Source organism: Haliotis rufescens, unplaced genomic scaffold (genome assembly GCF_023055435.1).
Source record: "Haliotis rufescens isolate VD_foot unplaced genomic scaffold, xgHalRufe1.0.p SCAF_8, whole genome shotgun sequence".
NCBI lineage: Eukaryota > Metazoa > Mollusca > Gastropoda > Lepetellida > Haliotidae > Haliotis > Haliotis rufescens.
Window position 1 is genome coordinate 37702110 of NW_025964372.1, and position 21536 is coordinate 37723645.

Here is a 21536-nt window from a genome sequence, read left to right on the forward strand (position 1 = left end):
ACACAAATAAAGCATTACAAACTTGACAGGACCTATTGTCAGTGGCGCCGAGTCAATGTTCCCGAAATTTACATTCATGAATGGTGTCACCGTTACGACTCCGTATAGGGTGTACAGGAGGGAATGGATCCTCATGAATGAAGGGTTGATTTTATTAATGTAAGGCCACGGGTCTATCGTACTGGTGATTTTTGAAGTGGTTGTCAAGTTACAAAACTGAATTCTAAGCAAATATGACCAGCGATATGAACATGGATAAATTTCGTATGCAATATATTGTGAACAGTTGAGATGGGGTGCACATTTATCTGTCGTTGGATTTTCATTAAACTGCAGATTAACATATTCACTGCCATCATAATCATATTTATCAGGGACTAAAATGAAATGGTATTTATCCTCAATTGCATCCTATACAACCAAATATATACCAGTTACATCGTTCACACATTCTCGGGTGCCTAGCTACGTTCCTATGTCCCCTAAGGTCAGTCAATACATTAGGCGAGCTACATCCACACTGCGCTTCAGCTGTCCTATGTTTCGTCCAGTGTATCTGGACAAGATTTGTCTGCTGATATAGCATTTATAGAGCTTATGGTAATGAATTTATTAGAGGATAAAAACATTATGTACATATGTTTAAAGAGTGAGTCATTTCAGGAGTAAAAAATAATCTGTATCCTTTTGTACGCAATGACTTTTAAACATAATAATAAACAATCATTTAGCAGAAGTTTGGCCTTGTACACCAGTTATCAGCACCAATCGTTTCATATACCGACATCATATTATAATTTGGCTTAAAACACTGGACGATATATGGTATTATTATTATTATTATTATTATTATAATTCATATCTCTCTCTCTCTCTCTCTCTCTCTCTCTCTCTCTCTCTCTCTCTCTCTCTCTCTCTCTCTCTCTCTCTCTCTCTCTCTCTCTCTCTCTCTCTCTCTCTCTCTTATCTGTGGTTTGTCCAGCAACGAGTTGAAGAATAAATGGAATCTAGCGTGCCGTAATCTCTATGTGCCATTGACATAGCGCCCGTAACATGATCAGATGATTCATTGTTTTCATAAGTAAATCTTAAAAGGGGTTCCCACGTTTAAGTTGATAGAATCTGCGAAAAGTATCAGATGTCTTTGAAAAATTTATAAACGTTGAACCATAACAATGATATCTGTATCGAGAGAATGTTAGCTACTGCAGTTACAGACTGAAAAGAACCAATCACTACCCATACGATCTCTTCGTAATCACGAACCTCTCCGTTATAAACCGCTAAGAGCGGATTAAAGTTATATTAAGACCCTGTATCTAATTACTTCAAGTGTTGACGGTCAGCTATTGAATGCATCCGACCTAATTTTGACAGTTTCGTGCACTACATGGACACTTTGGGTGAGAGGTATGTTGATCGCGTGACATACCAGGTGACAACGCCATGTTGACCACGTGACGCCATGTTCACGAGAGGCTGGTCACGTAATATTTGCGTTGGGGAGAGGTTGAACGATTCCGAGAACAAGTGTTTTGCGTGTTTGCGTTTTCTGATATCATTATATTGTTATAAAGTATAGCTGACTGCATTCCACTTGAAGCATTGAAAACGAGATCATCTTGAACACATGAAGTATTGAAGTACAAAGCCAGTGAACAACCCGTGGTTGACAGTACGAACAACGATAGGAGCATGACGTCACACAGTGTAAGCTGGTCACGTGTTATTGCCACTTAGACTATATGCTGCTTGTTAACAAACCGTGCGCCACTTGTAAACAAACTATTTGCTGCTTCTTAACAAACTAAAGGCCACTTGTTAACAAACTAAGTTGCTTGTTAACAAACTACATGTATATGCCACTTGTTGACAAAGTATACGATGCTTGTAAACCAACTATAAGCCACTTGTTTACAGACTATATTCTGCTTGTTAATAAACTATATGCCGTTGGTTTATAAACTATATGCCACTTGTTAACAAACAATAAGCCGCTGATTAACAATATGCCACTTGTCAACAGAATATATGGTACTTGTTAACAAACTGTATGTCGCTGGTTTATAAACTATATGCTGCTTGTTAACAAACTATATGCCACTTGTTAACAAATTATATGCCGCTTGTTAATAAACTATATGCCACTTGTTAACAAGCTATATGCTGGTTGTTATCAAACTATATGCCGCTGGTTTATAAACTATACGCTGCTTGTTAAACTATAAGTCACTTGTTAACAGACTATATGCTGCTTGTTAACTATGACACTTGTTAACTAACTATATGCTGCTTGTTAACTATGTGACACTTGTTAGCAAACTATATGCCGTTTGTTAACTAACTAGCTGCTGCTTGGCACACGAAGGGCAACTGATTCGGAAGCAAGGCACAGGCGGACTGGCCATTGTACCACGATGTTGATTGACCTGAAAGGGGTTGACCTGTGCAAAGGGTCATACTTGCGGCCACTGACCACTGTTCTGCCTGGGAAGTTAATTAGATGTATTCAGGATTTACACAGTTTCGTTACCATGACGGTGAATCATCAACAATTTCTGTCATTTCTCTCTTCTCTCTGTCATTGTCTCGTTATTCACGTTTCGAGGCAACTCTTCCTCCCTCTCTCTCTCTCTCTTTCTAATGTAATTATATTTCTTCCTTCTCTCTATCATTGTCTCGTTATTCTCGTTTCGACACACACACAAACCCCTACACACACACACACAGGGCCATTGCTCTTCACATACAGTATGATAGGATGTGTGCCGTCGAGGGGCGGTGGGGTAGCCCAATGGATAAAGCGTCCGCCCGTAACGTCGAAGACCGGGTTCGATTCCCGACATGGGTACAATGTGTGAAGCCCATTTCAGCTGTCCCGCGTCGTGCTATTCTGCAATATTGCTAAAAGCGGCGTAAAACCATACTCATTCACATACCGCCGAGGTTGCTAGGCAGCAAAAGCCCACCCCTCCTCATCCACTCAGCGTGATAGTCAGATTAACGCGACACGCGGGTAGCGCTGTGATTGTCTCCGTTGCAAGTCGTTGTTGTTTGTAATAAATAAATAAATAAATTAATAAATAATAATTCAATAAATAACGAGTGATGTAATGAACAGACAACTATGATAGAAAAATAATAATTTATTAATACATATTAACATCATACATATATACAGTTTAGCATTGACAGTGGTGGTAATGGTGGAAAGCACACGGAGTTGTTGTCATGACGACCGTACAGAAGGTGAAAGACGGGATATATATTATGCAACACTTTGTCCCAACTATCCACTTCCAAACAAAGACACAACAAAAGCATTCGTATAAATATCAACAAATGAAAGCCGTGAAGCCGTGCATTTTAACAACACTGTGATTTAATTATTTCTGTATGATTGCACATCTTAACCGATGCCTATACACCTGTCATAAATATGTTAATGAATATACAAATAAATAAATTAACGAATCAACAAATGCAGAACTTTATAACGAAAAAATACAAAGAAGTGATACTTCATGAATAAAGCTCAATGGAATTTATTTAATCGATTTATTGAAAAAAAGTTAAGTCTTTAAGTTAAATTTTGCAGTGGGTGAAGAAAGTGCGACGTGTACATGCGCACTGGTATCTGCTAAGCCGGCAGTTACAGACAGGGGAGATCACTCGTGATGGACAAGTCAGGCACACATTCACAATGCTAATATATTTTGAGGACAGTCAAACAAGTGTCTTGTCCGCACTATTTACAGGAAGGCAACATACTGTTATCTACATTGTTATTGCTCCCTGGGTTTAATGCGAGCGCCAAAAGTCACATAATATGTGACAGGAGGCATTCGGGAGTTGTGTATTTGCATAAAAAAGCAAAATAAATCACCATTTATACCCAATTAATTTTGAGTTGCTTGAGTACAAATACGCAGCCATGAAACTGTTGAAAAAGCCGATTGTATAACAATGCCCTCGGTAATGACCTAATATATCCTTTTCTGTATTTTTTTACTCGTCTTTATTTACTGATCGAATACAGGCGTCACATATATTTGAATTCAACTACAGTGAATAACAAGGCATAGCAAGGCGATATGTTTCGCTTGTTGTTTATTCGAAATGTGTATCACTTGTGGCAGCACACAGACAGACGCAAATTATAAATAATAAAAATCTGTCTTTTAAGCAGAAGTAATTAAAACAAATACTGATCCTTGGTGTAAAAATACCCAATAGACCAGACCCAATGGAGTAAAAATATTTTGAATACCTAAAGAACTCTACCAATACCTAATACACCACAAATTATCTGATCATTTCTTTGACGTTTTCTTTTATATATATCCCCCATGGCTTCATTCTGACAATTTTAATTAACTGAGTGAATGAGTGAGTGAGTGAGTTGGGTTTAACGCCGCTTTTAACATTATTCCAGTCATATCGCGGCGTGTCAGCTTAATGTGGGAGGAAAGCCCGAAGTGATGAAGGTCTCAGACGTTTACCACTTCGGTGAATCCCACGAGCACGGGTATGGTGCTGACAAACTTAGAAACATAACCAGGGCGAACCGGGATTCGAACCCACAACCATAGGTTTCTGGCGTGCTCAAGGGACGCAACTCTGCACAGCGAATCGCGGCGCCTTAGACGACTGGGCCACCCGTGCCTCCAACTGAGTGAATGAGTGACTTAGAGACTTTGATTTAACGCCGCTCTTAACAGCATTCCAGTTATATCACGGCGTGTCAGCTTGATGTGGGATAATAGATCAAGTGATGCGAGATGAGTGGGAGGGGATGGTGACTTTGGGCGGTGTTTTTCATAAACTCTTGAGTTTAAATCCCCTAAGTTGGGAGGAAACTACAGGTTTCATTTTATAAATGCAGATGTATGTCCAGATATGTATTTTTTTCATGTTTTACTTAAAACAGAATATAGAGATAGTCATAATTTATTGAACCATCATACAACACCTGATCTGATGCACAGTGGCCGTTTTCCCATGAACTGAATCAATACATTCTATACAAAAAGACTATGATAGACTTTGGAATGTAAATTTTCTTTAATTTAAGGTAATCCAGCTCCTTGATTTGTGATTGTGTAATTTGTGTAAATGCCACGTGTTTACTTTTCAATACAATCTCTCTTCCAGAGTCAATACTTCTATGTTACGCTACCGCTTGATACAAAATGACACATATAAGAAACATATATATTTCCGCCTATCTCGCTATAGTTTATGTATGACACAACCTGTGCAGTGGTGACCTGACCTTAACTGATACGAGCGGCGAACGTTGAGTAATAATACTATATGGCAGAAATGTTATGTTCAGGAAGCGTAACAAATTGCACAGGAAATAAATTAACATATGTTCTTGGTACGATAGTCCAGATAGACCACTGCAGTAATGAATCTGTTGGGGGTCAAAGACCTCGAGTGATGAAACTAATCGGGGACAAAGACCTCGAGTGATGAAGCCATTGTGGACAGAGACCTCGAGTGAAATAAATTAATGTTGTCCATAGACCCCGAGTGATGAAACTAATGGTGGACATAGACCTCGAGTGATGAAACTAACGGTAGACATAGACCTCGAGTAATGAAACTAATGGTCGACATAGACCTCGAGTGATGAAACTAACGGTGGACATACACCTCGATTGATGAAACTAAAGGTGGCCATGGACCTCGAGTGATGAAACTAAAGGTGGCTATGGACCTCGAGTGATGAAACTAATGTAGGACATAGATCTCGAGTGATGAAACTAATGGAGGACATGGACCATGGTGGACACAGGCGTCGAGGGTTGAATCTAAGGGTGGACATAGACCTCGAGTGATGAAACTAATGGTGGACACAGTCGTCGAGTGATGAATCTGAGGGTGGACATAGACCTCGAGTGATGAAACTAATGGTGGACATAGACCTCGAGTGATGAAACTAACGGTGGACATCGCGACTCCGCCATGTTTAGCTTAACACTCTTCACGGTATATTAACACAATGCACTTGTACATACACTTCACGTTCAAGGATAATTGGCGACAACATCCTAAATATGAAACTGCACCACCGATACACGTTTGGAATGTCTGGCCAAATGTCGACTGTTAAGATAAGAAGTGAAACAGAGTGCTTGTCACATAAATATAAATATTTCACATGCATCGCTATATACATTAACATTATATACACATGTAAAATAAATATACCATTCAGCCATATCTGAATATCAGCCATAACGCCAGTGGATACAATGGCCTAGCCTATGTGCAAACACGACTCGAAAGGATTTCTCTACTTAACACGTAAGATTTTACGATTATCTCAACACCATTAAAACTCAGCACGCTGTCAGACAGTCATTCACATGTTTCCTGGCATTCACACATGGTTTTGATTTGTAAATAATAATACATACTCACATTCTCACAAACCAATCTCGCCAATAAAGAATATTTCATTTTGTCTTATACAATCTTGGCACTTTGAGGGACGTCGAAAGATCAGAGATGCATTGAAACTGCTTGAAGGTTACATAAATACCATCACACACAACTCGCAGCGTTAATTTGAGATCGACAATCACTATTCTTTTGTTTCAAAGCTATTGTTCACTACACGCATGACGTCATCGACCACTTTCTGTCATTACGTCATACCAGCAATAGACGAATATATTTACGGTGTCCAGTTGACAGTTTAAAAAGGTGCGACTGTGAGCAGATGACAAAGGTTGTGTTTGGTGGTCAGTCGCTGTAAGACAATTTACCTGAAACGCCGAGAGACCAACTGACCAACTGACCTCCGTCGTGACATGGACACAAACAGCAGGTACAGAACTTCGGATTACAGAAAGTTGGCGACAAACTTAAGTCCACCATCTTAATATATTCCAAATATATTTGCATGTAAATGAAAATGCAAGGGTGACATTTTCACCATTTCAATAAACCTTGTTTTATGTATTTAAAACTATAACTTGACTACGACAAGCCGGAAGCACAATAACTATAGCTCCACACACTGCCCTAATACTGAACCCTGACCTATCACAGCGAGGCCATTGAAGCAGAAACCAGTAATACTCGCAATCGATAACAGTATATCAAGGAATCAACATCGTTTGAATATCAACTCACTCAACCTGTTGTCTCGAACTAACGTTATTGTTCCTTTCAGATTCGCTATCTGGACACTTGTATTATCTCGGTGTTTTCCTGTTCCTCAGATGTCACAATTCCAGGACACCCGAGCTACTTGTATTGAGCCGAAAACTACCGACTCCCCAGCTTCACCTGTATTGAAAATTACGAACTCCTCGACATCACTTGTACTGATCCAAATGAACAATTACTTACTCGTCGACATCACGTGTATTGATCCGAATCCCAAATTACTAACTCGTCGACATCACGTGTATTGATCCGGATCCAAAATTACGAACTCCTGGACATCACTTGTACTGATATTGATCCGAATCCAAAATTATTAACTCGTCGACATCACTTGCATTCATACTGATCCGAATCCGAAAGTTACCAACTCCTCCACATCACTTGAATATTTTTCTAAATCGGAAAATTACCAACGTTTCCACTTCATTTGTAGAGATCCGAATCCGAATGTCACCAACTCCCTTAGAAAGGTCTGCGTTTGCTTCAACGCACGATGATGATCATGATGATGACTGTCATAGTCAACTGTGGGGCAACTGTGGAAGTATCTTTCACCAGTCCAAATTCTCCTTCTGGAATATGAGCCGACGACTGTTTTTGGAGTAGAACTGAGAATACCATCTTCTGTGCTTGGCGATAAGCGAGTCCTCCTTGGATTTCACGAACATGGGTCTTCCTTCATACCGCTTGTTGTTCCATATCATGACATCTCGCTCAACCTACAACAAACCGTACATAGTGTTCTTATTAACTTGTATTTGTTTGTTGTTTAACGCCGCACTCAGCAATATTTCAGCTATATGACGGCGGTCTGTAAATAATCCAGTCTGGACCAGACAATTCAGGGATTGGCATCATGAGCATCGAACTACGCAATTGAGATATGATGACATGCAAGTCAGCGAGCCTGACCACCGATCCCGTTAGTCGCCTTTTACGACAAGCATAGTCGCATTTTACGGCAAGCATGGGATGCTGAAGACCTATTCTACGGATCTTCACGGGTCTTCTAATTAATAATTATTAATGATGTTAATAGTTCACGATTGCAATGTTAAGTTGTTTAGGGTTCAGGCAAACTAATGGTTGATATCATGAGCAACGCCCCCTGCCGCCTAGGTACGATGACACAGCCAAGTCATTCATTATAAACACGGGGCGGTCGGGTAGCCTAGTGGTTAAAGCGTTCGCTCGTCACGCCGAAGACCCGGGTTAGATTCACGACATGGGCACAATGTGTGAAGCCCATTTCTGGTGTCCCCCGCCGTGATATTGCTGGAATATTGCTAAAAGCGGCGTAAAACAATACTCACTCACTCACTCACTCATTCATTATAAAAACCAGATCCTCATTCCTGTCATCGTCCACAGACTGGGGACATATTTTGAACTAGTGTTGAAATTGTTAAGGTCTTCTAGCAATTCATGTAAATGTACTCCTTTTAACGACAAACCCAGTACGAATGAATGTCATTTCAAGCCGCTTAGCATTCCAACAGGAAGGTCCAAAAGTCAATAAAGTTCCTCATTATGAGAATATGTGAGAATTCCACGGGGCAATCCGAGTTCGAAGCGTTTCCCAACCCATACACGTCGTAAGAGGCGACCAAATGGATCCGGTGGTCAAGCTTGGGTTGATTGACTGTCATCGTACCATCGTTGCTCATAATATCACTCACTGGTTTGTATTACTTACAGGCAACCGCCATATAGCAGGAGCATTGTGCTGTGTGCGACGTTAGACAACAGACAAACAAACAAACAAACAAACAAACAAACAAACAAACAAAAACGTGGGGATGAAATCGCGTGTCAACCGCGTGACGAGTTGAACCGTCAACAGCTCCCTGACCTACTGTACTCTTAAACAGCTCGACGTGATAGGCAGCACGTCAACGACATCGACTGTGACATCAACTGTGTAAATTATCCGTCAATGTGCGAGAGCTACGGCAGCCTTTTCTCGTCGTGAATATATCAATACAGTTGTTACTATTGTTATGCGTTTCTGTGCAAGTATTATAACTATTAATTTGGTTTGTAACAATGGAACATTAATCATTTGAGCATAATAATCATCAGTGTTTTGAAGAGAAATCCACACAGACACACATCGCAGAGTCTGAATATTGCATGACATTGTGGGTGTTTTCATATAGTATTTCCAAAAACACATTAATTTCCTCAAACGACAAAGGTTGTTTGTTTGCTGAAGTGTTGAATGCGCCGTCTGTTTTTTGTTAGAGTACTGCAATATCCTGTATTTGTTCGATGTTGTTGATGAAAAGAATGTGTTGTGAGCAGGGTGTATCGTGTGTCGAGTGTATCATGTGTCGAGTGTATCATGTGTCGAGTGTATCGTGTACTGAGTGTATCGTGTATAGAGTGTATCATATGTCGAGTGTATCATGTGTCGAGTGTATCGTGTACTGAGTGTATCGTGTACTAAGTGTATCATGTATCGAGTGTATCATGTGTCGAGTGTATCGTGTACTGAGTGTATTGTGTATAGAGTGTATCATATGTCGAGTGTATCATGTGTCGAGTGTATCGTGTACTGAGTGTATCATGTGTCGAGTGTATCGTGTATTATGTGTCGAGTGTATCGTGTACTGAGTGTATCGTATATAGAGTGTATCATATGTCGAGTGTATCATGTGTCGAGTGTATCGTGTACTGAGTGTATCATGTGTCGAGTGTATCGTGTACTGAGTGTATCGAGTGGGTGGTAAGGTGTCGTCAGCGAGTTGCTGTTCACAACACCAGACACCTGAGTCGCACTGAATATGGCAGCAGCACGTTGAGGTGTCTGTGAAGGTTCATTGTGGTGTCTTGTTTCACCATAGGGAACCTATATCTGTCAGGTATGATCAAACTATCTATCCATACCATGAGTCTCATTCTGAGTGAGGGGAGGTGAAATGGGGTTTCACGTCGCGTCCAAGATTATTGCACATATGCAGCGACGCATGCACGCGCGTGCGTGCGTGCGTGCGTGCGTGCGTGCGTGTGTGTGTGTGGCTGCTTGCACTAGTCCGGACTATGACTATAGGTATGCGCATGCTCGTGCGCAGGCGTGTCTGTTCATTCTGTAACATCTCCATGGTAACATACCTGTATGGCCTCCCCGAACATGAAGAACTTGGCGATGAATGTGGGCATGGTCCAGTGCACATAGATGTTGTGGACGAGCTTCTGGACCATGGGCTCGACAGGGGTGAGGCTCTGAATAAAGACACCCTTTCCGAACATGCTGGTGAACTCAAGGTACACCACCCCCGGGCCGATCTGAAACAGGGGACGAGGTCTTTCAAGGAACAGGTTCAAAACGTCAACGCCACAACAAAGCATCGCCTGTCTGCCGAAACAGATTCCATTGGGCATAAAAGGCAAATTAGTCTTGAAAATTATATCATGGATTGATAGGTGAAATTGGATTCACGGATGAGGTGAGGTGAAATTGGGTTTAACGTCGCGTCCAAGATTATTGCACATATATAGCGACGTGCATGCAAGTGTATGTGTGTGTGTGTGGCTGCTTGTACTAGTCCGGACTGATGCCCATTTATAGTGCTAGCTCACTGAGATACCATGCCGCAGTTTAACATGAATACCCCACTCAGATACAGTATACTGACTCCGAGGCGACCAGTCCTTGTTTTAGTCCCTTAATGCCGAGCGCCAGACAGGGTAACAACAAGTACCATCTTTTAACGTCTTTTGGTATGACGCGGCCGGGGATCGAACCCCGGACCTTCCACTCTCCGGGCGGACGCTCTACCATTAGACCACGGAGGCGGTCTTGAAATTAAGATGACACCAGGTGGTCGCAAAAAGGGTAAGTATACCCTGCTCTACCCACTCACCCTTTCATAAAATAGTATGTATGTGTTTGTTGTCTAACGCCGCACCCAGCGTTGCAATGGATACAATATGACGATTGAATGTTGTTAAACGCCGCGATCAGCATTCTTCCAGCTAAATCAGCGGTTGATTGCATAAATACTGACATGTCCTTGTTTGGTGACACGGTCAGTCAGGCCACACACGTTAATTATGATTCAAGCTGTATGTCAACATTAACGACGGGATGTTGCAATGGACAAGACCATTATAATAAACTGTTCACATTTATATTTATGTGAAAATTCCGTTATGCGTTTTCAAATTGAATGACGTACCTGTTGGGCGCTGATGTTCAGGTCGACGGGAGGGATGTGGATGCCGAACATGTTGATGCTGTGCTGCAGCTTGATCTGACCGATGTGGCCATCTGGGGATGGCAACGCCTGCCAATCGGCGTTCCACTCGTGTTTAGCGAAACCCCACAATTTGTTCCACATGTGACGCAGGTCTATGCCAGCACCGATGAACGACCCGTGCACCTGACCAAGATGCACCACGTCCGCACCATTCTCAGGGATCTCCTGTGGACAGATGGACATCAGTGTGTGGTCATTCGTTTGTTGTTGTTTGTTAACGCCGCACTCAGCAATATTCAAGCAACATGACGGCTGTCTCCAAATAATCGAGTCTGGACCAGTCAGTCCAGTGATTGACATCACGAGCCTCGCTTTTCGATATTGGGTACGATTACATGTGCAGCAAGATCCCACCCGATCCCTTTGGTGTGTTTTAGGCCTGAACGCTGTGTCCATTGTACACCAATGTGTCTGTCTCTATCCACTGTGTATGTGTGTCTGTGTCATATATGTTGTAGATATCAACGCAGTGTTTATTTGTGTGCACTGCAATCAGTGTGTCTGCGTGTACCCACTCTATATGTTTTCCATATGTATGTCTAATTTTGTTTGTTTGTTTGTTGTTTAATGCCGCACTCAGCAATAGTCCAGCTATATGACGGCGGTCTGTAAATAATCGTGTCTGGACCAGACAATCAAGTCATTGATTTCATGAGCATCGATCCTCGCAATTGGGATACGATGACATGTATCAACCAAGTCAGCGAACCTAACCACCAGATCGCCTCTCACGACAAACAGTGTCGCCTTTTCGGCAAGCATGGGTTGCTGAAGACCTACTCTACCCCGGATCTTCACGGGTCATTCCGCTTGTAGTGGTGGGCGAGTATGCTTTTACACAACTGTTAGAAATACCCCAGCAATACCCCAGCAATACCCCAGCAATACTCCAGCAATACCACTGCAATACTCCAGCAATATCCGAGCAATACTCGAACAATATCCCAGCAATACCACTGCAATATCCCAGCAATACTCCAGCAATACTCCAGCAATACCCCAGCAATATCCCAGCATTACTCCAGCAATATCCCAGCAATACTCCAGCAATATCCCAGCAATACTCCAGCAATACTCCAGCAATACCCCAGCAATACCCCAGCAATACTCCAGCAATACCCCAGCAATACCCCAGCAATACTCCAGCCATACTCCAGCAATACTCCAGCAATACCCCAGCAATACCCCAGCAATACTCCAGCCATACTCCAGCCATACTCCAGCAATACCCCAGCAATACCCCAGCAATACTCCAGCCATATTCCAGCAATACTCCAGCAATACCCCAGCAATACCCCAGCAATATCACCAGCAATACCCCAGCAATACTCCAGCCATATCAAGGCGGGGTAAACCATGGAGGTCCATATATACTGTACCTATGTGGGAAATAGAACCCAGGATTTCAACGTGACGTAACCACCCGGCTTTCCACCACCCTGTATTTTTTAGGTCGTGTGCGGCAGTATAAAAAACGCCATACATAAAGCATGGATACATCCTCTCTTTTCCCCGGCAGTCTTTCACGACAGCTCGCCCCTACACCGCGTGATACTATTCTCTGCCCCTAGTATGCGAGGAACGCAACAAGAATGCATGTACAATTTGAAACTTGGATCGATATGGTTTGATGAGGTTTGAGGCCATATTAAATCAATATCACTCTACGGAACATGACTTTTCATTGTTCACATGTTTGATTGTTGCATTGTTGCATACAGTCAGCAATGTGCCAGCTATACCCCAGCGGCCAGTGACTAATCATTTCTAGATCAGACAAACCAAAGGTTAATGTCATGAGCAGCGTGCCACGCCGTCGGGGCATGATGACGAAACAACATCACTTTACCGAACATGACCGCCGTGCCACATTGTCGCCTCGTTTGACAAGCAGAGATCAGTTCTAACCCGGAATCCCTAAAATGATCACTGGGCTTTATGTGTGAGAATCGAACGCTTTAATACCTGGCCACCCTGTCGATGTTTTCAAACATGAGCACGGTGACACTTCAGAGCAATGCCATTAAGAGCAGCCTTATACATTGGTCCAGGGAACTAGTGTAAACCTAAATATTCAATTGCTGAGTTTGTAGCCAGTCCTGCTTGAACGAGACACATGTGTTTACTATGTTTATATTTTCTGTCAGTTTTATTTGGTTCCAGTTTGTTGTTTGTTTGTTGTTTAACGCCGCACTCAGCAATATTCCAGCTATATGACGGCGGTCTGTAAGTAATCGAGTCTGGACCAGACAATCCAGTGATTAATATCATGAGCATCGATCAACGCAATTGGGACCGATGACATGTATCAACCAAGTCAGCGAGCCTGAACACCCGATCCCGTTAGTCGACAAGCGTGGGTTGCTGAAGACCTATTCTACCACGAAATCTTCACGGGTCGGTTCCAGTTTGTAGCAATATTGAAGCTTTGAGAACTGGTTCAAAATTATAGGACCCAAGATTATTGCACTTATATAGCGACGTGCGTGCACGTGCGTGTGTGTGTGTTTGCTTGTACTAGTCAGGACTGATGCCGATTTATAGTGCTAGCTCAATGAGATATCATGCCGCAGTTTAACATGAATATCCCACTCAGACGCTCTACCACTAGACCACGGAGACGGTGGAAGGCTAAAGGAGTACATTTCTTCCACTGTGATGACACATACCTCAATGTGAGCATTGATGATGTGCTCGCTCCGGCCCCGGTACGTCCAAGACCCGTTAGAAATCTCCTCCAACTCCGGCAACATCCATGCAGGGTCAATGCCCTCGGCGTGGTGCCACAGGTAAATCCATCCATTCAATTCCGTCACCGGCCACGACTTCACCTTGGCGATGTCAGGAACTGAAACAGGGAGTTGGTTTGTGAGTGAGTGGGACAATGCAGTTGTTATAGTCAGACATGTGTTGATATTGCGTCATTAACAACAGAAGACTGTCATCTACTCTAACGTTTCCAGATGAGGCTTCTCAGAAAGATCGGGACGGCTCTTGGACATGTAATCTGGGATTCAGATCAAAGACAAGCAGATCCTGGAAAGGCTAAGGGACACAACTCCTCACAGCGAGTTGCGGTTCCCAGCACCAGCCACAAGTTGAAGTGTTTTATGAAGGATCATTTTGATGTCTTGTTTCCCATTGGGAACCTATATCTGTCGTGTATAATCAAACCGTCTATCCTTACCATTAATGTCATTCTGAGTGAGGGAGTGAATTGGATGTAACGCATCTTTGAAGATACTATTCCAGTTATATCACGGCATGTCAGCTTAATGTGAGAGGAAAGTCCGAAGTGATGCAGGTCTAAGACGTTTACCACTTTGGTAAAACCCATGAGCACAGGTATGATGCTGACAAACCTAGAAACATGATAGAGGAGAATCGGGATATAATCCCACGATCATAGGTTTCAAGAGTGCCCAAGGGACGCAACTCTGCACAGCGAATTGCGGCGCCTTAGACGCCTCGGCAATCCATGCCCCCTGTCATTCTGAAGACAACGAGTAAAAGACTGAAGAGTAACGTTGGCAGATAGCTTAACCCTCTGCATGAACAAGCCCCACTTACTCTTGTCGGTGTAGGGGATGTGCGTACACTTCCCGTCGTCCCCCCGGAACCGCCAGGCGTGGTAGGGGCACTCTAGATTGTCCCCGAACACCCGACCCCCCGCCGCCAGGTTGGCCCCCATGTGGGGGCAGTAGGCGTTGAGGGCGTGCACCTCCCCCTTCTCGTCACGGAATACGGCCAAGTCCAACCCTGGAAAGACAACAGTGTTATTAGTTGTACAGATAATATATCTATCATTCCTAGTGAACATAAACAGCTGAACCAAACCTACCCATAGAGAGCTGAACCAAACCTACCCATAGAGAGCTGAACCAGGGTTACTCCATAGAGAGCTCAACCATGCCTAGCTCATAGAAGGCTGAGCCATGCCAACTCCATAGAGAGCTGAACCAAACCTACCCATAGAGAGCTGAACCAGGGCTACTCCATAGAGAGCTCAACCATATCTACCCATAGAGAGCTGAACGATGCCTACCAACAGAGAGTTGAAGCATGGCTACCAACAGAGAGCTGAACGATGCCTACCAACAGAGAGCTGAACCATGGCTACCAACAGAGAGCTGAACCATGGCTACTCCATAAAGAGCTGAACCATGCCTACCTCATAGAAGGCTGAGCCATGCCTACTCAATGGAGAGTTGAGCCATGCCTACCTCATAGAAGGCTGAGCCATGCCTACTCAATAGAGAGTTGAGCCATGCCTACCTCATAGAAGGCTGAGCCATGCCTTCTCAATAGAGAGTTGAGCCATGCCTACAAAATAGAGAGCTGAACCACATCTACCTATAGAGAGCTGAACTATGCCTATCCATAGAGAGCTGAACTATGCCTACCAACAGAGAGCTGAACCATGGCTACCAACAGAGAGCTGAACCATGGCTACTCCATAGAGAGCTGAACCATGACTACCAACAGAGAGCTGAAGCATGGCTACCAACAGAGAGCTGAACCATGGCTACCAACAGAGAGTTGAAGCATGGCTACCAACAGAGAGCTGAACCATGGCTACCAACAGAGAGCTGAAGCATGGCTACCAACAGAGAGCTGAACCATGGCTACAGACAGAGAGCTGAACCATGGCTACCAATAGCGAATTTGGCTTCACGCTGATGCAAACGCTTTTTCCCCTGAGGTGAAGCATGCAGCTTACTTCTATCCACCTCAGCGGATCCTCGAGTGGCTGGAGGATGCAAAACTGTTCCTTAAAGCCGCGTGGACACCTCTGCAAATCTGCTAAAAGTCACACGGCTACTCAGGGCAGCGAACGCTCACGACCTTACAATAAGCACCACGCAAAGGCCGATATATACTTTTATATCCGGAAATGCCGAACGTTATTACGACAGGAATGGAATAACGTCTATCCCATAAACTTCATGTATATGTCATTAACTATGTAACATACACCATATCACATAATACATATTACATCTGGCGCCACAACACAGTACTATTGCGCAACGAGACACCTGAAACCGTCCTGATATAGCATCTAAACATCGTGTTATACCGTATTGTGAACGAATAAAACCTATCGCGTCATTTGACAGCGTACATGGTTTCATTGAAGACAAATAGTTAATTTGCGAAGGCGTTAACTATTTACCCGAGACCTAATTCGAAACGTTTGGCTGAAATAGTTTCATTCTTGGTGCCCGTTTGTGTGTCAACTCAACACGGCTGTCATTTAGCAAGAACCTGTTTAGCGACAGTCTGCTGGGAAATATTGACAGTTTTGCTACCGGTGTCCGACTTTCATTTATTTGTATGATTTGTTTATTGTTTAGCGCCGCACTCAGATATATGGCTGCGGACTGTCAACAATCGAGTTTGAACCAGACAATCAGGTGGTCGATATTGTGAGCAACGAGCCACGCCGTCGGGGTACGATGACACGCAATCAACCAAGTCACCGAGCCTGTCCACCCGATCCCCTTGGTCGCCTCTGACGACAAGCATAGGTTGCTGGGGGCCAGATCTAACCCGGAGTCCCCAGGGTGATGCCCGACTTCCATGTTAAAAGATTTGGGCAACACATAGCTGGTATGTTCATGTTATACATGCATGTGCTGGCCAATAGCTGCCACGATACTACCCTCGCAACAGGGGTTCTGATATGCACGGCATCATGTTTCATCAGTTTACTGTACTACTCAAAAGAAGTTAAGAACCACCCGATTCTTTCACATAACTCTTGTCATGCCGTGACAGATTAATCATAGTAATATAAAAAAAATCGGGCGGTCCTTAACTCCTTTTGAGAAATATATTTTAACCTTAAAAATACATTATTTAGATATCTGATAATTAAGAAATCGATATGTTTAGAGAAATATTACTTTTTTCTAATTACAAGAGTAGTAGAAATTCCGATAACATGCTTGTCGTAAGAGGCGACTTAAGGATCAAGTCAGGCTCGCTGGCTTGGTGGATGCATGTCATCGTATCCCAGTTGCGTGGATCGATGCTCATGACGTCAATCATTGGATTGTCTGGTCAAGACTCGATTATTTACAAAACGCCCTCATAAAGCTGGAATATTGCTGAGTGCGGCGTTAAACAACAAACAAACAAACAAACCATAGTTTAATCGTGCATAGCTGAAGTGCTCCTGCCGATGCGTACAGTGATTAATTAACCGCTAAAACACTACTTTATTCTGACCTCGATAATCCGGACGACTAATGTATTCGCACGGATTAACAAATTACCGGATTAACGAATCATGACATATAATAATTTGTTTTATGAAGGCACAACAGAGAATTCTTCCTCGCATATATTTCGGAGTGTCTAGACTGAAGGTGTCCGTGATAACAGAGTTTCACTGTATGTCTTTTGTACCTGTTAAACATCGCGTTGACGGGTTAATTTGTAGTCATTTGGCACATCAGCAATATTGTCAGCAGAAGTCGGTAAACATCCTTCACGCGACCGTGTTCTCCAGCCTTGTACAACGTCGGAATAACACCGCAATGTTTGCTACTACGGCAGTCTAAAGAGCAGCCCAACCCCCGAGAACTTCCAAAGCATTCTTCATGTGTTTGAAAGGTTCTGTCATTTGTGACGTGCAAAAAAGGTTTATCTGTTTTCCCTTGAGGGCAACACTTGTATTTTTGTTGTGACAAGAATGTTTGTGGCCGAGTGTTTCCTTTGAATATATTTTCTGCTACATTGATAAAATCAAGAAAGTTATTTTCAAAACAAAACCCAGACAAGATTGTATCAGCAGATGAAGTGCGGTGGAAGCAGAGGTTTGGGACTAGACCTGTTACGTCATTGGTGGAATAATGTTCTTGAAACAATCGTGAACATTTGAAAGTGTCGGTCGTATGCTTAATAATATACTTACGTTTCAGTAACAAGCTACGTCTCTCAGAGTCAACAGGTTTAAAATAATTATGGAATCGTATTTTTAATTTAATTGTCATAGCGACTGATTTACGACACCCATTGTCTGAAGAACATTTAATTGCAAAGGCTCATTACCCTGGAGCCATGACATCTATATGCCTTGAAACACTTAATTGCTGTTATTTATAAGATGCTAATCCTAACTGTTAATCCCCATTTTTGTGTACATCGACCGTCTGCCATCCTGCTGATGAATTACTGTTTACATTTATTTTTATTGCTTACTTAATGTCAGGTGACCTTGGCTATATAAGCCTTGGTTCAGAGAGAGTGAAAAAAAAGAAAGGTCTTACCCTTAGCCTAGCTAGGGTTAGGCTGGGTGCCCCGGGGCACCTAGACAACAACCACAACCACTATGTGCTGACCTGGCACATAGTGTCTTTTGTATGTATATATCTACCTGTATAAAGTAAAACTGTATATACCGCAAGCCATCGTCTCCAAGTTGTCACTTCCTACAGGAACCATACGTCGGACCCTTGCATATACGAATGTGCAAATTATTCATTAATCAACTTCAGACCAAACGCGTTGTTATAATTACAGTAAACTACGGTTATAACGAACACGCTTATAACGAACTGACGGATGTAACGAACTTACTTTTTTGGTCCCGACTACTTGCTGTAGTTATGCTGTATATGTTTTTATAACGAACTATGGTTATGACGAACTAAAATTAGTAGTCCCTTTGAGTTCGTTATAACCGTAGTTTACTGTAACAACTACTTTGCCTTGGGTAGGCTACTGCTTCGTGTATAATGTATGCATGTCCGTAACATCAAAATAAATAACTTTAATTGTTAGTTAAGTTGCTGTTCACTCAACCATAAATTGTGTTTTTAAAAAAAGTTGTTTAACTAACGGGAGACTCGTTAATGGGAGGTTACGTCGGACACGTCTTATTTTGAATGTCTGGAGGTTTGGAACTGACGTTTTGATAGATACAGTCGAGCCTTGTTATGACGAACCTAGGTACAACATTCTACACTAAAACCCGAGTTTGGACCGAGTCAAAGGTTCAACATAGCGCAATGTTCAACATTTGTATTTTCGCCTCGAATTCGAGATAAACGGGCAAATTTATGTATTTATGTATTGAGGCCGTCGGGTTCGAATAGGTTCGATATATCGGTACATTCGGGGTAACAGGGATCGACTGTGTGTCGTACATTGATTTGTACTCTAGCGAACATGAACTCTAGGGAACAATATCCCAAAATGCCGTTGAACAGGTCCGTTGAATGTATCCGCCTGCGTGGTTTTCACACAGCGATAGGCAGTCTTTTCTGTGGATAACAATTTAATATTTGTGCAGAGTTATCGCCCCTTTGTTTCATCCATGAAGAAGAGAGAAACACTAGAGAGAGGTACTAGAAATTCATCTTCCAGACAATTAATTGTCACAAGTTGGGCATTCTCTTATGGGAATATTAACCATCATCCTTCAATTTTCAGATTAAGACCAGAACGCAAGCAGATGAGTTCATTGGGGAATTTCTTGTCATCCAAATCTGTCAAATATTTTTTTCTGATTTAAATATAATAATCTAAGCTTGATGTGTCAGCTTGATGAGGTAGGAGCTTTTTTCCAAGTTTAGTCGACTTTGACGACCCACTTATCCACTCCCCTTACCAAGTATAATAAAACATGTTCACTCAACGTTAAGCAATACTGTTACATCATAATGCGTAGCGCAACCCCTTCCGCTGATGTACATGTTGAGACGCATTATCACGTGTGTGAGTGGGTGAGTTGGGTTTAACAGTATTTCTGTAATTGCGTGACGTGTCAGTGAGAGGAAAGTCATGTAGATTTGACACCGTGACTGAAACTCCCCGTGACGAGAACGATGTGATGCAGAGCACAATCATCCTTCATTGAATAGTGACATCACGATCCACAACTATAACCCCAAATGACTCCTTTCAAGGTTGGTTGGTTGGTTGGTTGGTTGGTTGGTTGTTTAACGCCGAACTCAGCAATATTCCAGCCATATGACGGCGGTCTGTAAATAATCGAGTCCGGACCAGACAATCCAGTGATTGATATCATGAGCATCGATCCACGCAATTGGGATCGATGACATGCATCAACCAAGTCAGCAAGCCTGACCACCCGATCCCGTAAGTCGCCTTTTACGACATGCATAGTCGCCTTTTACGGCAAGCATGGGTTGCTGAGGACCTATTCTACCCCGGAATCTTCACGGGTCACTCCTTTCAAGGGAATATTCTCGTTAAGGTGGGTGGGCTAAGCGTTCATCCGTCAAGTTGAAGGACCTGATTTGCGTACCTGCTTGGATACAATGAGTAAAGTACTCTCTTTGAGTGAATATGGTTTTACGCCGCTTTAAGCAATATTCAAGCAGCATGACGGCGGGGGACACCAGACATGGGCTTCACACATTGTACCCATGTCGGGAATCGAACCCGGGTCTTCGGCGTGACGAGCGAACGCTTTAACCACTGGGCTACCCGACCGCCCCTCCAATATTATGGAAAGGGTTCTGTCGCTTTCATCTACACAGAGGTTGGCATCATGTAAATTCAATGACGTCAAAGAGAGAAGGGGCGGTGGGGTAGCCTAGTGGTTAAAGCGTTTGCTCGTTACGCTGAAGACCCGGGTTCGATTCCAGACATGGGTACAATGTGTCAAGCCCATTTCTGGTGTCGTGATATTGCTGGAATATTGCTTAAAGGGGCGTAAAACCATACTCACTCACTCACTCACCATAATCATGGACATCGCCATATGAGTCAATGATACGATTCCGGCCACATCATAAGCCCGTATTTATGAATCACCATCAGATAGTGATGATATCAGGCAAGGCATAGTTCACACGAAAAACAACGGGAACACATGGTACAGGTCAAAATAAGGAATTGCATCGGACATCATGTTTGTCACTGAGGGGTCAAATTTGAAATGTCCTCTACATAGCTACAATATAACCCTGAAGGTTTTACTGTAACCCTGATGAAATATATTGAGCGTAGGCGTTAACGCTCTTTGAAACGTTCGTAGCAAATAGGCATGCTATGTTGTACCTCAAAAGTTGTGAAATATAGACACCAAATCAAGGCTGGAGCTGTTGGAAT

General features: G+C 42.9%; 1 protein-coding gene across 1 annotated transcript in view; it reads right to left on the reverse strand.

The window, feature by feature from the left end:
- Positions 1-4636: 4636 nt before the first annotated feature.
- LOC124138372 (cholesterol 7-desaturase nvd-like) overlaps positions 4637-21536 on the reverse strand; it is a 46912-nt gene continuing 30012 nt past the window's right edge. The window contains exons 2-6 of the mRNA XM_046504979.2: positions 15018-15206; positions 14117-14295; positions 11367-11612; positions 10300-10473; positions 4637-7904 (exon numbers count right to left, since the gene is read on the reverse strand). Coding sequence (XP_046360935.1) covers positions 7737-7904; positions 10300-10473; positions 11367-11612; positions 14117-14295; positions 15018-15206 — 956 coding nt within the window. The 3' untranslated portion in view covers positions 4637-7736. The remainder of the gene's footprint in view (positions 7905-10299; positions 10474-11366; positions 11613-14116; positions 14296-15017; positions 15207-21536) is intronic.